The following is a 15,015-nucleotide window of genomic DNA, read 5'->3' as shown; positions in this document are numbered from 1 at the left end:
GACCTCTGTGAGTTTGAGGTCAGTCTCATCTACAAAGCATGTACCAGACCAGCCAAGACTACACAGTAAGATGCTATCTTTAAAAAAAAAAAAGATGTCTTCACTACCCACTAATGCTCCATGTTCCATTTGTTTCTAAAAAGTGGTCATAAGCATATAGAGAAACACTATAATAATGAATAGGAGGAGGGCTGGAGAGATGATGGCTCAGAGGTTAAGAGCACTGGCTGCTCTTCCAAAGGTTCTGAGTTCAATTCCCAGCAACCACATGGTGGCTCACTACCCTCTGTAATGAGATCTGGTGCCCTCTTCTGGCCTGCAGGGATACATGCAGGCAGAACACTGCATACATAATAAATAAATAAATCTAAAAAAAATAATGAATAGGAGGAATTAAAAACAAATTTCCAAGCTACCTACGTCTAACTCTCCATTCCCCTACCCAAACTATAACTCACTCTAAGGATAAAACAGAAAACAAAGCTGAGCTAAATGTTTGGACATTGGTTCACTTTGCAATTAACTGCTATTTGTGAGAGTTAGGTATGCAGTTCAGTTGGTACACTGCTTCGCCGGTGTGAATAAACACTGGAATTGATTCCTAGCACCACACACACTGGATATAGTGATGTACACCTACATCCTAGCACTTGGAAAGCACTTGAGGGAGATCAAAAGCCAGCCTCATCTACACAGTAAGTTTGAGGGCCACTTGGATACATGAGACCCTGTCTCCAAAAAATAAAATAAAATGAAAAGGATATATGTTGGGCTGGGTGGGGAGATGGCTAAGAGGGCAAAGCATTTGACATATAAACTTGACAACCTAAATTAAATCCTCAGAACCATGTAGAGTGGAAGGAGCAAATCAACTCCACCACATTGTCCTTTGACCCTTCCACACACTGTGGCATGCATGTGCACATATGGGTCTACATATATAAACACACAGATTAATAATAAATACTACAAAAATTTGTAAACTCTTAGCTTTAGGTATCATAGCAGAACCATTTTAACAGCTGAGATGGCATCTGGGTTTCACTAAAGAATAATCTAAGGGCCAGGCAGTGGTGGCGCACACCTTTAATCCCAGCACTCGGGAGGCAGAGGCAGGCGGATCTCTGTGAGTTCAAGGCCAATCTGGTCTACAAAGTGAGTTCCAGGACAGGCTCCAATTTTAATATATGTGCTGCCAAAGCGAGCACCCACGACAGGCTCCAAAGCTACACAGAGAATCCATCTCAAAAAACCAAAACCAAAACCAAAAAAAAAAAAGGAAAGTAATATACTAGGGGTTGCTAACATTGTGCTGTGTGGTGTGTGTGTGTGTGTGTGTGTGTTGTGTGTGTGTGCGTGTGTGTGTGTGTGTGTGTATCTTTGGAATTTATTTATTTCTAATTTTATAATTAATTTAATTTTACATATCAGCCACAGATTCCCCTGTCCTCACTCCTTCCACCCCCGCACCTCTGCCCTCCCCCCAATCCACCCCTCATTTATGCTAGGAATTTGTTTTTATTATCTATTTTTTAAAGTATTTATTCATTCCTTGGGAATTTCAGACAATGTATTTTGATCATATTCCCTAACTCCTCTCTTTAACTCCTACCTCCCTGTGCCCCCTCAACTTCATATCCTCTTTTTTTTAATTTAATAAGCCATCAACTCCAATTTGTGCTGCCCATATACTTCTGACAATAGGGTCATTCGCTGGGTCACAGTCAGCCTACCAGAAGCTACACTCTTAAAGAAATTAAATGTATCCCTGAAGCTGCACTGCCCTTAGCTCCTCAGGGTGGAGGCTCCACGCTAGCATACTGACTGGCTTGCTCCTGTGCAGGCAGCCACAGCCGCTGTGAGTTCATGGATGCAGTGGTCCTGGCCGTCCAGAAGCCTCTGCTTCATTCTAGTCAACCTAGACCTAACTCTATTTAGAATCTCCCCACCCCTCTTCCATGATGGCCTCTCATAAAAAGTTTGTATTATAGAAAATTGTAAGCATAATCAAACTTTTTAAAGCACTAAAGAATCATGTGGCTGACAGGACATAAGAGAATCCAAACAGGCAGAAAGAATCAAAACAACCTGATTATGCAGTTCCTGGAAATTTGGTGTTTCACTTTGGGGGTAAAGCATACATTTAATGGAAATTCAAATTCATTTTTAACTTCAATGCCAAGATAAATTAATGCATGTAACCTAAATACATGTCATGAACAAAACCCATCATTAAAACTGGCTCAGTATATAAAATGCATTACATAAAGTGAATTAAAGTAAATGGAAGTCAAAGCTGCATTGTAATTTTGGCTTTCCAGCCTTTTTTTTTACCATATTACCTAGTGCCAAATCATTCAAAAGGATTTGCTTTTTGGTTTACCTAAATATTAACTTAGAAAATATACTTTTCTTTCAGGATTGTGGGAATAAAATGTGAGGAGTAACTAAAACATTTCCAGAAAAGTTCTATGAACTATTTACATGAAATAACTAAGTCTCATGCCATCTTAGATTCCATATGCAAACATTTTCTATCGATCATCTCTATGGAAGACCACAGGATAACTCACAGAGGACTGTTTGTCACCGGTTGCACGTGGGCATCCGTTGAAAGCCACAACAGCCAATTCTGCAGCAGTTCTTTCAGACTTTGAAGAACACTACACTGAGGGGGAAACAAAACAAAACAAAATCATCAAAAGCAAACGGTATTTAGACCTAACAGAGGCTAGAAATGGAAGGGACCTTGGAGATGGCCATACCCCACTTAGAACTCAAATAGTTGCTACTCCAATGAGTTCAGTCTACAAAGGACAGATGAATACAAGCACAAATTTATGTTATCATTTTTTTCTAGAAGAAACATACCTCAACAAGACTACCAGCTTAGCCCAGGAACAGAGTTTTCTCTAAATCACATTCCTTTATAACACATATTACATCATCAAATAAACCATCACCCTTGACCATGCATGGTGGTACAAATCTATAATGCCAGCTTTAGAAGGTAGACTTAGGGAGATAAAGAGTTCAAAACCAGTGTTATCTACGTATCAATTTTGATGCCAGCCTGGCCTGCATGAGACTATCTCAGAAACAAAATCATCCTTATTGTCTGTCCCCTCAGAGATCATTGGAAGTTGCTACAAGTAAGACTTCTCTACCCCTTTTACTTTGTGGTCGTTGAGTACAAGCTACTTCCTTCCTGATGGTTTTAAAAATGAGTCTTCTGTAACTCTGGAGAACAAACATTTCTAATCTTTATGTTCTCAGACATTACCCTGCCTTCCCAGGGCCTCATTCACAATTCCTTAACTATCTTTACTCAGTCTCATTTTGGACCTGAAAGTTAAATAAAGTTAAATACTGTTCTCTATTCTTTTTTTTTTTTTTTTTGGTTTTTTTGAGACAGGGTTTCTCTGTGTAGCTTTGGAGCCTTTCCTGGAACTCACTCTGTAGCCCAGGCTGGCCTCGAACTCAGAGATCCACCTGCCTCTGCCTCCCAAGCGCTGGGATTAAAGGCGTGCGCCACCACTGCCCAGTCTGTTTTCTATTCTTGATGTATTTTCTGTTCCCTTTCCTCCTTTCCTCCCTCCTTATCCCCATCCCCCACTCTCAAACATAAACAGAAGTATGGACAAATGAATGTGTACATGCCTAGTAGGTAAAATCATAAACAACTGCTAATTATCAACCACCCTTACCTACAAAGGTGACAACTGCCTACGGCTCAACCAAACGTTCATAGCTAAACAGCTCTTTAGACTGGTGGGATGAGTGAAGAAATTAAAAAGAACTCAACTAGAAGATTAGGAGAGAATTGCAAAAAAAATTGTTTAAATAGTCTCAAACTTTTTTAGCTAGGATTTTCATTTGAATGACAGTAGTTATAAAGTAGTAAGTTACAATATAAAATTAGCAAATTCAAGCTAATGTGACAGGCAATAAAGTGATATGCAACAAATACTAACCAGAACAATTTATTTCCTATAATGTGTCCAATAGTGAGTCATTTAAGGTGTAAAATGTCAGTAAAAGAAATAGCCTATCGTCGCTGCTTTCGAAGAGGGATGGACATTCAGTAGGAAGGGAGTTCAAGGAGTTTTGTCACTACTGCTCTCTCACAGTGTGAACTAGAGTTAGAGCAGAGCGTCTGGCTCACATCCCTAATCCTAGTGCCTAGAGAGCTCAGGCAAGAAGACAGATGCAGGTGAAAGGTCATCCTGAGTTCCAGGGAAACCTGGGCTATATGTCTCAAATTCACATCTCCACATCCCAGAAACACTCAAAAAAGGGTAATTAGTATATTTATGAAATAAATAAGCATTATGTTCAAATGTCTGGCAATGCATTATGATAAAACTAGCCTTTCATTCTAGGAGTCTGGAACTTTGGCTGAACCTCACAGCCTGAGTTAATAAGACACCTTGAGGTCACTTAAAACTTAAAGACTGCTAGCCTACTGTATATCCGGCTTGTCTGTTTATTCTGCCTGTATGAGAACAATGTAACAATCAACCTTACTTGCCTTGGACTTCCCACCTCATCAGATTTTATAACCTAAGCTAGAGCATAACTGTACCTTACATTATGTACTTTTCCATGCCCCCCAACCCTGAACAGTGTATGTGGTTTTTAGTTTTGGTTTTTTTGCTTTTTTGCTGAAAGCAGCAAATACAGAGATTGAAAGCCACCTTCTCAAATGAATATCCACCATAAATGTTGAACACAACACTTACAGATTAAACAATGATATTTGTAGTTCTGTTTGTTTTCTGGATCAGTTGGAACCAGTGGCTTAATCCCTTGTTAAACTCTGTTAAAGATTTCAGGAAAGTATCATATTCTTGCTCTTGGTTAAATGACTCCAAGGGGAAGGATTTTATTTCTTTAATGTGATACTGATGCAGTGTTGGTGGCTCGGAGTTAATAACAATGCATTCCATCCACACACAAAAGTATAAAGTTCAAAATTCCAAGTATGGTTGAGTATTTTCCCAGTTGGTTTGTTTTTACATTCATGTTAATATGCTTTTGACACATTTTTCATGATCTTATTTGCTGCTTACTAGTGTAAAAAGTTCAGGAAAAATGTGTGACAAAGCTTTCAAACCAGAAAGTTCTATGCACTTGAACTTTATATTCATAATACAGTACAGTTACAAAATCAATGCAGAGGCTTGGTGTGGTGAGACATACTATACTGTCAACACTGGGGAAGCAAGGGCCAGGAGAAATGCTGCCCAGCCTTGTCTATATAACAAATTCCAGGCAGGCCTAGGCTACAATAACTAGCAAACCCTAATATCCAAAGAAAGGGGGAAGGAAGGGAGAGATGGAGAGAGGGAAGGAAGGAAGAAAGGAAGTCACTGCTGGAGGACTAGAGGTGCATTTCAGTTGGTAGAATGCTTGCCTAGCATGCATGAAAGCCTGGGTTTGACCCCATCATCACAGAAACCGGACATGGAAGTACATGACTATAATCCCAGCACTCAGGAAGTAGGGCAGGTGGATCAGAAGTTCAAGGCCATCTACATCTACACAGAAAACTTATTGCATTGGACCCAGACTGGGCTACATGAGACTCTATCTCAAAAAAAAAAAAGAAAGAAAGAAAAGAAGAAAAAGGAAAGAAAGAAAAAGAGAAAAGAAAAGGAGGGCAGGTAAAATGACCCAATGGGTAAAGGAACTTGCTGCCCGGCCTGATGACCTTAGTTCTAGCCCCATGACCCATATGATGGAGAAAATCACAAGATGACCTCCAAAATTCCATGTCATGGCACATGCATTGGGGTGGATACACACACACACACACACACACACACACACACACACACACAAAATGTTACAAAATTTCAAAAGAGAAGAAGAAAGAAAATCACTGCCAGAATTCCAGTTTGGAATTATTTAACACCAGTTAATAGAAGTATGTTTTTTCCTCGGTATAAGATGCATTTAGTTTTTGCTTTTGGATTTTTACCTTGAAATAAATGGTTGATGTAAAGAAGAGAGGTGCTAGATGATCAAAAAGAAGTGGCTTCACCTCTAAAAAATAGAAAATAAGAGTTCAAAATTCTTTTAATTTATATTACATTGAATTAAATGAGTTCAAGTTGTGGTTTAAATGAGAATGTCCCCATAAGCTCAGGCGGTTTGAAAACTTGGACCCCAGTTGGTGGCACTATTTAGTAGGTTTAGGAATCTCGGCCTTGCTGAAGGAAGTATGTCACTGGAGGTGGACTTTAAGGTTTCAGAGCCTAGCACCATTCCCAGTCCACTCTCTGATTCCTGCCTGTGGTTTAAGATTTCTGGTCTCACCTCCATGCCTTTGGTAAACTGTCATGGATCCTAACCTTCCAGAACCATAAGCCAAAATAAACTCTTGGTTGCCTTGGTAATGGTGTTTAATCACAGTAAAAGAAAAATAATAAGTTTTCATGGTACATACCAGAGAAGCTACTGAATGGAATCCAGGCCATAAGCTGAAGGAACTGTGACCGACAGGAGAAGCCATCCCAGAGAGGCAGGCTCTTAAACAGGAACACTTCAGAGGAGTAAAACCCCTCCTGAAACACAAGATGATTGCAAAATCTCATATAGAATCATGAATATTCTTAGCCAGGTAGTGGCAGCACACGCCTTTAATCCCAATATTAAGGAGGCAGAGGCAGACAGATCTCTGAGTTCGAGGCCAGCCTGGTTCCAGGATAGCAGGGCTACACTGAGAAACCCTGTCTCAAAAACAAACAAAAAAAAAATTTACTGAGTTCGAGACAACGTTGGTCTACAAAGCAAGTTCTAGGACAGTCACGAATAAGCAAAATCAAACAAACAAACCAAACAACCATTTATTAGCCAGGCAGTGGTGGCACATGCCTTTAACCCCAGCACTCAGGAGGCAGAGGCAGGTGGGGTTCAAGGCCAGCCTGGTCTACAAAGAGAGTTCTAGGACAGCTAAGGACTACACAGAGAAACCCTGTCTCAAAATAAAAATCGCAAATACTCTTTAACAACCACTTTATTTTGTGCTGTAGTTGTTTCAGTTGCATGAGAGTATCTAGACAGTGCCAATACATGAGTTTCAGCTTCAGCTGCAACTCTGAGATATCCAGGACAAATAATCCAAATGCTAAGATATATCTCACACTCCAAAACACTTGTAGCTATTAAAAACATAAGTCATGTGCTGGAGCTGGAGCTCAGTCAGAGTGCTTGCCTAATTCCAGAACCACCTAAACTGGATATGGTCACACACACCTCTAATCCCAGCATTCAAGGGGTAGAGGTAGGATGATCTAATTAGGAGTTCAGAGTCATTTTCAGCTACATACTAAATTTAAGGCCAGTCTGGGCTAATGAGGCCCTGTTAAAGAATTAATTAATTAAAAAAGAACACAAGTCATGGGTTGAGGATGTGGATCAGTGATATATAAGTGCTCACCTTGTATGTATAAGGCTCTAGATTTGATTGCCAGCCCTTGCTCCAACCTCCCCAAAAAGGAACACAAGTAGTAACCCTATAAGATTTATATTACTGGCTAATTCAATTAATTGAATGCATTAAATCATTTATTTTCTTTAAATTAGAGAACTTACTATTCTATTTAAAATTTTAAACTTATTCTTTCTTCAAACATAATAGTGCAAAAATAAACATCAGTGCCACTTGGCTCTATGAATTTCAAATTGTGCAATAGTATTTTTTGAAAAAGCCAAGAATAAGGAAAACAAATAAGTAAAAATAAAAATCAATGACATCAGGTACTAGGGTACATCAGGTACTATGACTCAGTTGGTAGACTGCTTGCCTAGTATGCACAAGGACCTTAGTTTGATTCGCCAATACTGCAAACAATCAGGTATAGTGACATATGAAACCCTATCTCCCAAACCGAAAATATCAGCTACTAAAGAAATACTACAATGGACATCCAGATAAATCTTAAGGATGACGACATCTATAGGAAACAAATGGAACCTTACTTGTAAGAAGCACTGCACCCTGATGACAATGTCCAGGAAGTTTATAAATTCTTTTTCTTCTTCATAATTATTCATATTATACCACATACATTCTAGAGCAGAAATATTAAAATAAGCACCTGGTTATGCAATAATAAAACAATACAAAATATATCACTACTCTGAAGTGACAAAGAAATGACAGATTAAAGAAGTTATAAGATTCAAATATGCTGACTCAGTGACACTGTAGATTATAACAGGGATTTGGAAGTGACAGTCAGCAAACATGATAACATAGAGGAAAGCTTATAGTAAAAACACTGGAGACGTTCACTTATAATGAATGAGATTAGCCTCAAGTCACAGTAATCCAAGTGACTATAAATGCACAGCTGAATATAGGTAGGGTGAGTTGAGTATAAGCAACAAGTGGTGAGAACTTAAGAAGTGAAAATCTAATTAATTGTATCACATATCCCATAAAGAAAGATTCTAAGTCAAAGGAGCAAGAGCCTATAATGACTAAAGCTGACTTCAAAGATTTGAATAGTCAGGTATTACATATCCAAGAAATAAGTAGTCTTGATAGCCAACAAAATTACTAGGGCAAAATGTCTCTGTGGATGAATGAAGTGGTCGGGCTTTCCTATGGCCTGCATATGACTCCCCACTGTCACTTCCTTTAATTCTACAATTAAGAAAATTTCTAATGACCAATGTGTCATTAGAAAAGGTAGACTACTTGGCACACATGAGCATTTTAGGCACCAGAAAGAATCACTTCTATTATAAAATAATAAGTTGATATTCTGTCTTACAAATTGATTTCCTCTGAGTTGGCTTAATATTAATGATTCTTGCACGATCCCAGGAATACAAAGAACTCTGAGATTGAGACTAGCTATGCTGAAAACTTTTGATAACCATTTGCCAGTGTTCACCTAACACCACTCCTTTTTGATTGTCTTAAAATGATAACACCACAAGTATTCATGTTCAAGATAGTTGATTACCAGGTGATTACAGTATATGAAGGCTCCTCTGGTCCAAAATTTCTAATCCAGAATAAGAAATCTATTTACAAACGATCTTCTTCCACTCTCATTTATCCAGTGCTTTACACCATCAATTCTTACCTTCTTGTAATGTTTGACTCAACCAGTAATAGAGCCTCAGTAAGATGGACTCATCTTTGACACAGTTAATATAGTGAAGCAGCAGCGAGTTGTTTAGCGCTGAGCTCATCTGAGAAGGCAGCTGTAAAGACGGAACAATCATCAACAGTAAGTACATGAAATGTAGGTCACAGCAATAAGTAAACATTGCATAGGAAACATACAACGAAACCAGAGCCTATGGGGCCTGAGATAAGGCTCAGTGGAGAGTATTTCTCTAGCATGTGTAAGCCTCAATCTCAAGCACTGAAAAAAAGAGGCTATCCAGATCAAACAGAAAATTCTAGTCAGTACCTGCTGCAGTCACATACCTCTAAGCAATGAATGTTCTGTAAAAGTTGAGGGAAACTCCGAAGCTCTTCTAGTGGAAGTGATCTAGCGCTGCTGAGATAATCAGAAAGACTCATCTTCTTTTGCCCACATTCTTTGTTAGCAGAATTTAGTGGTGGAATAACTGAGTGAGAATTCCATTTCTAAAGGAGAAAGATAATACAACAATCTATCAGTGCACTAAAAAGACAATCTAAAAAAAAAAATCAAAGCAAGTCAGATGTGGTGGTACACTCTTTTAATGGTACTCAGAGACACAGGCCAAGCCTAGTCAACATATCAAGTTTTGGGCCATCTGAGGCTACATTTTAAAAAAATACTCTCAAAAATAAATAAATAAATAAAGTTGTTAAGATGTTTCACTTAATGGGAGTCTGAATGTGGTTTGCATAGAATACAAGATTATCAAGGTCTATTTAAATACCTATAATCCCCACCATTTGAATGGTTACTATTTTTAAAGCCACAAGTCCTTTTGCTTTACATTACTTACTCTTTTTAGAGAAGAGCCTTTAGTTGGACCTAATGTTAGCTTTGGAGGTTCTGGAAAAGCTCCTTGGTTTCTTAGCTTCACAGCAAGGAGAGCTGAAGTCCACAGATTCTTTGAATTATTAAAATAGATCTACAAATTTATGTGTAAAGTACAGAAGATTAGGTACTTATGAGTCAGAGCAACATAGTAAGAATCCCAAACTATTAACTGATTGCATATTAATTATGAAATATTTACACTCGTATAAATCCATTTAATGTTTTTTTCTCTAATCAGGAATCTATTATAATGCATCAAAGGGATCAACACAAAGGGCCAATCTCTAATACAACTTCTCCCAAGAGAACTGAGAAAGATTTTAGCCCAAATCTGTAAATTAACTTTATGAAAAATAATGCACTTTGCTAGGGGTTGTGGTGAACACCTGTAATCCCAGCATTTGGGAAGCCAAGGAAGGAGATGACTTGGAGGCTAGCCCGAGCCATGATACCACAACTCTCTCTCTCAAACAAAACAAAGGGAACAAAAATGTATTCAATCTCAGTAGGAGTTCTCTCTCAGTAATCCCTTACCTTCCTCCTAGCAGGCAAAGATACAGAAATCAAAGTAGGAGCAAAGAACTTATACAGCGATAACAAAGCCTGGAGATGATGCTGCATTCCCTGAAATAAAGTAAAAATTTTCCATTTTTCAATTCAGTGATCAAATACAAACTAAGAGCTAATACTAAACAAAATTTTACAATTTGTCAGAACAATAAAAAGCTATAGAAAGTATAGAAATGAGTAACCATCTGGATGTGGTAGCACACACCTTCAATCCCAACAACCAGGAAGCACAAGTAGAAACAAATGGAACCCGATAGCAGTTTAGGACTAGCCTGGTCTACATAGACAGTACCAGGCCAGCTAGGGCTAAATAGTAAGAAACTGTCTGTGCTGGCTAGTTTTTATGTCAGTGTGACACAGGGGAGGGTCATTTGGGAACAAAGAATCTTTTCTGAGAAAATACCTCCGTAGGATTGTCCTGTAGAACTGTCAATTGATGACTGATATTCGAGGGCCCAATCCATTGTGAGTGGGGCCACCCCTGGGCAGGTGGTCTTAGGGTGCATAAGAAAATAGGCTGAGCAAGATGAAATAAACTCTTTCCTCCCAAGGAATTTTTAGTCACAGCAATAGAAACCCTAACTAAGACATTGTCTCAAAAAAAAAAAAAGAAGAAAGTAGAAAACGAACAACCAGATAATTCATATCAACAATCTTAAATTTCTCCAATGAATAATCTTCTATTTTATGACTGTAACCTTATTTACTTCTTCCATGTATTTTCTTGATTCTTCTGCCTGTATTGTAGTACTACAACTCATACTTGCTAATACAGCATGGGTTTATTCAGAATGGCAATTCACTCAAGCTTCAGTGTTTATTACTCCTTTTTTTTCCTTTTTTTCCCCAAGACAGGGTTTCTCTGTATAGCTTTGGAGCCTGTCCTGGAACTCACTCTGTAGCCCAGGCTGTCCTCAAACTCACAGAGATCCACCTGCCTCTGCCTCTTGAGTCCTGGGATTAAAGGCATGCGCCGCCACCGCCCAGCCTGTTTATTACTTTTTAGGGCTAGAGAGATAGCTGTTCAGGTCACCAGATACTCTTGCAAAGGACCCAGGCTCCATTCTCAGCACCTACATGGCAGATCACAGTATTTATAACTCCACTTCCATGAGTTCTGATACCCTCTTCTGGACCATTCGGGCACTATACACATGTGATGCACACACATACATGCAGGCAAAATTCCCATAAATATAAAACAAATAAATCTTTAAAAAATAAAAATAGCAGCCGGGGTGTGGGGGCACACGACTTTAATCACAGCACTCGGGAAGGCAGATCTCTGTGAGCTGGAAGCCAGCAAGGTCTACATAGCAAGTTCGAGGACAGCCAGGCCTACATAGTCTCAAAAAAAAGTAAATGAATAAAGTATACTCATCTTTGAATTAATTATCAAGGAGTTAAGACCAAGAGTGGAGTCAAGAAAACAGAAAAGAGGAAATGTTAATTTAACAGGAACACTTGGTCATCCTAAATCCTGCAAAATTCATTAGGAAGGCCAATGAAGCTCACGATATGCACTGTAAGCTGTTTTTCATATACTTGCTGTCGCTGATTGTTCCATCTCCACAGCTGCCCTCTCTAGGGGTATACAACAGTCAAGCAGCGGGACACAACCAAAGTCAGTCTTCAAAATACCAACTTAGAACTGAGCAAACAGCTGTCAACAGAGTACATGCCTGGCCAGCAGGGAGACCTGAGTTCCATCCCCAGAACCCAAGTTTTTAAAAGTCATGTGTGGTGTTTCATGTTTGTGGGTGTATTTGTTAGAGAGGCAGAGACAGCTGGATCCCGGGGTTCACTTGCCATTCACTTGCCTAGTGTACCTGGCAAGCTTCAGACTAGTGAGAGGCCCTGTCTCAAAACAAAAGGTGCACAGGGACTGATAAAATGGCTCAACAGGTAAAGACAACCATAGCCAATCTTAATGACATGAGTTCACTCCTTTAGACCTGAATGGTGGAAAGAGAAAACCAACTTTGTGCTGAACCCCATAAGCACACCATGGCACATGCTCACCCATACATCTATAAAACACACACACAGAGTGAGAGAGAGAGAGAGAAAGATTCATACACACACGGTAGATAGACAGATACATAGACAGATACATAGATAGATAATGTGGTAGAAAGCTCCTGAGGAATGACATTCAAGACTGTTCTCTGGCCTCCTGTATACTCATATACACATGTGCACCCTTGTAAACAAGTGCATACACATAAATCCTAACTTTGGAGTCTGGGGATTGTCTCAGTGGTAGAGTTCTTGCCTAGCATGTGTAAAGTCATGGGTTCAGTTTGTAGCAACACACACACACACACACACACACACACACACAAACATATACATAAATGATTTTTTTAAACAACACATATTATTGCAGACACCTTTAGGACTTATTGTATGGCTGACAACTTATCTTTTGGTTAAAAATGAATATATTGGGCCAGGCAGCAGTGGTGCACGCCTTTAAACCCAGTACTCAGCAGGCAGAGCCATGTGGATCTCTGTGAGTTTGAGGCCAGCCTGGTCTACAGCACAAGAGTCAGGACAGGCACCAAAACTACACAGAGAAACCCTGTCTTGGAAAACTTTAAAAAAAAAAATGAACATCTTGTACTGGAGATTGAACCAAGGCCTCATGCATAATAGCAAGTACTCTACCACTAATCTATACCTTCAGCAGCTTTGATTTTCTGTTTTGTTGACTGAGTTCTCAGAAAGTATGTTCCTTTAGGCTAAGACTCACTTAGCTTTGTATCTCCAAAGCCTAGCTCAATACCTAGCTCAAAGTGCAACTGGATACGCTAAGGTATTTTCTACACTCACCATTTTGGCCTGAAGATCAAGCAATTTTCTCACGCGAAACGGTTTGACTAGAAAACAGAAAAAAGAGGTTCGAGGCGTTTGCTTCCACAAAAGAAGTCAGTTATACTTAACGGCCATGTAATTCATATGATTTCTTCTCACAACACATTAAAAATAGAAAGAGTTCTTTACTTAAGCCGCTATGCAGATGCTCTTAGATAAAAGTACCAAAAACCATTTTTAGAAAGTGAGAGTGGTCATATAAATAATGCTAATAGTTACTTAAGTTTATAAAGAATAAGAGAAACGCTGATTCTACAGAGTATAAGTAACAGGACTGGAACGAAATACTTACCATTCTCTTTTTTAGTCAGTAAATATAACAAATGGCAAACATGGGGGCACTGTTCAAATATAAAAAAGAAGAAAAATGACAGTGTTATTTAACCAAAATATACTCAATGTTATCTGAACAAAACAACACCACACCTTCCTCAAATGGCAATCATATGCTACGTAAAACAACTTTAGGGCTTTACTGAACAATAGTTTTACAAAGCATTCTCTTATTACACGATAGGCTGAGTATTCCTTATCAAAAATCCTGGCCACCAGAAGTGACTATTCCACCTGAGCTATTTCCATGCACTTAATGAAAAAACTAAAGGATGATACATGGCATGAAATTCACTGGTGATTTACACACACCCGATACAGACAGCTTGGAGGTAAATTTACACAATGATTTTAATGTGTCTGTGTTTTGACTATGGCTTGTTTCATAAAGCAAGGAATTTTCCACTTTTTGTCTTTGTGAAGTCTATGCTCACATATGTGTACAAGTAACTGCATCCTTGCATGTGCAAACTTGTGAGACCAGATTTTGAATTGTTGAATGCTTTCAATTTCAGATTTTCAGACTAGGCTTGCTTAAACCTGTATGTGACAGTAATGTTTTGGAAAACAGCTTCAATTGGCAACAAGATGAGTAAAAATTTCTGTTTGCCCTTTATTAATTTTTGAAGATCTATGTTTAATATGTATGACTGCTTGCGTGCATGTATGTATGTGCACCACATGACCACCTGGTGCCCATGGAGGCCAGAAGAGGGCACTGGATCCTCTGGAACTGGAATTATAGATAGCTGTCAGCCATCTTGTGAGCACTGGGAACTAAATCTAGGTCTTCCACAAGAGCAACAAATGCTCTTAACTGCTGAGTCATCCCTCCAGCCCAATAGTTTTGTTTTAAAATATAAAAACAACATGAACAATTTTGAACAATATCTTGACAAAAATTTCCTTGGAAAAAGAAAATGTGGTATTTATACACAATGGAATTTTTCAGTAATAAAGGAAAATAGCATCATGTTACTTGTAGGAAAATAGATGGGACAGGAGATATTTGAGAGAATTAAGCTAGTCTTAGAAAGATGAATATTATGTTTTCTCTCAAGTGTGGTTCATAGATTTTTACATAGATACATAAAATCATATATATATGACTTAAAAGTAGAAGCAAAAATGTCTAGAGGAACCAAAGCAAACTGATTAATGAGAGGGAGGGTGAGTAAAAGGCAAGGTAGGAAAGTATGGGGGAACATGTTCAATATGTAATATATATATT

The 15,015-nt window shown here is 38.7% G+C and overlaps 1 protein-coding gene across 2 annotated transcripts in view; it reads right to left on the bottom strand.

Annotated features, from left to right (window-relative positions):
* Cenpi (centromere protein I) overlaps positions 1–15,015 on the bottom strand; it is a 57,481-nt gene that overhangs the window by 28,243 nt on the left and 14,223 nt on the right. For both annotated transcript variants that reach the window (XM_028875031.2, XM_037198936.1), the window contains exons 7-16: positions 13,744–13,792; positions 13,410–13,456; positions 10,539–10,628; positions 9,967–10,095; positions 9,455–9,616; positions 9,105–9,225; positions 7,987–8,078; positions 6,452–6,569; positions 5,984–6,048; positions 2,574–2,668 (exon numbers count right to left, since the gene is read on the bottom strand). In XM_028875031.2, the coding sequence (XP_028730864.1) occupies positions 2,574–2,668; positions 5,984–6,048; positions 6,452–6,569; positions 7,987–8,078; positions 9,105–9,225; positions 9,455–9,616; positions 9,967–10,095; positions 10,539–10,628; positions 13,410–13,456; positions 13,744–13,792 (968 nt within the window). The remainder of the gene's footprint in view (positions 1–2,573; positions 2,669–5,983; positions 6,049–6,451; positions 6,570–7,986; positions 8,079–9,104; positions 9,226–9,454; positions 9,617–9,966; positions 10,096–10,538; positions 10,629–13,409; positions 13,457–13,743; positions 13,793–15,015) is intronic.

Source organism: Peromyscus leucopus, chromosome X (genome assembly GCF_004664715.2).
Source record: "Peromyscus leucopus breed LL Stock chromosome X, UCI_PerLeu_2.1, whole genome shotgun sequence".
In the NCBI taxonomy this organism is placed as follows: Eukaryota; Metazoa; Chordata; class Mammalia; order Rodentia; family Cricetidae; genus Peromyscus; species Peromyscus leucopus.
The sequence above is the reverse complement of the archived record's forward strand: the minus strand, read 5'-3'. Positions and strand labels throughout refer to the sequence as shown.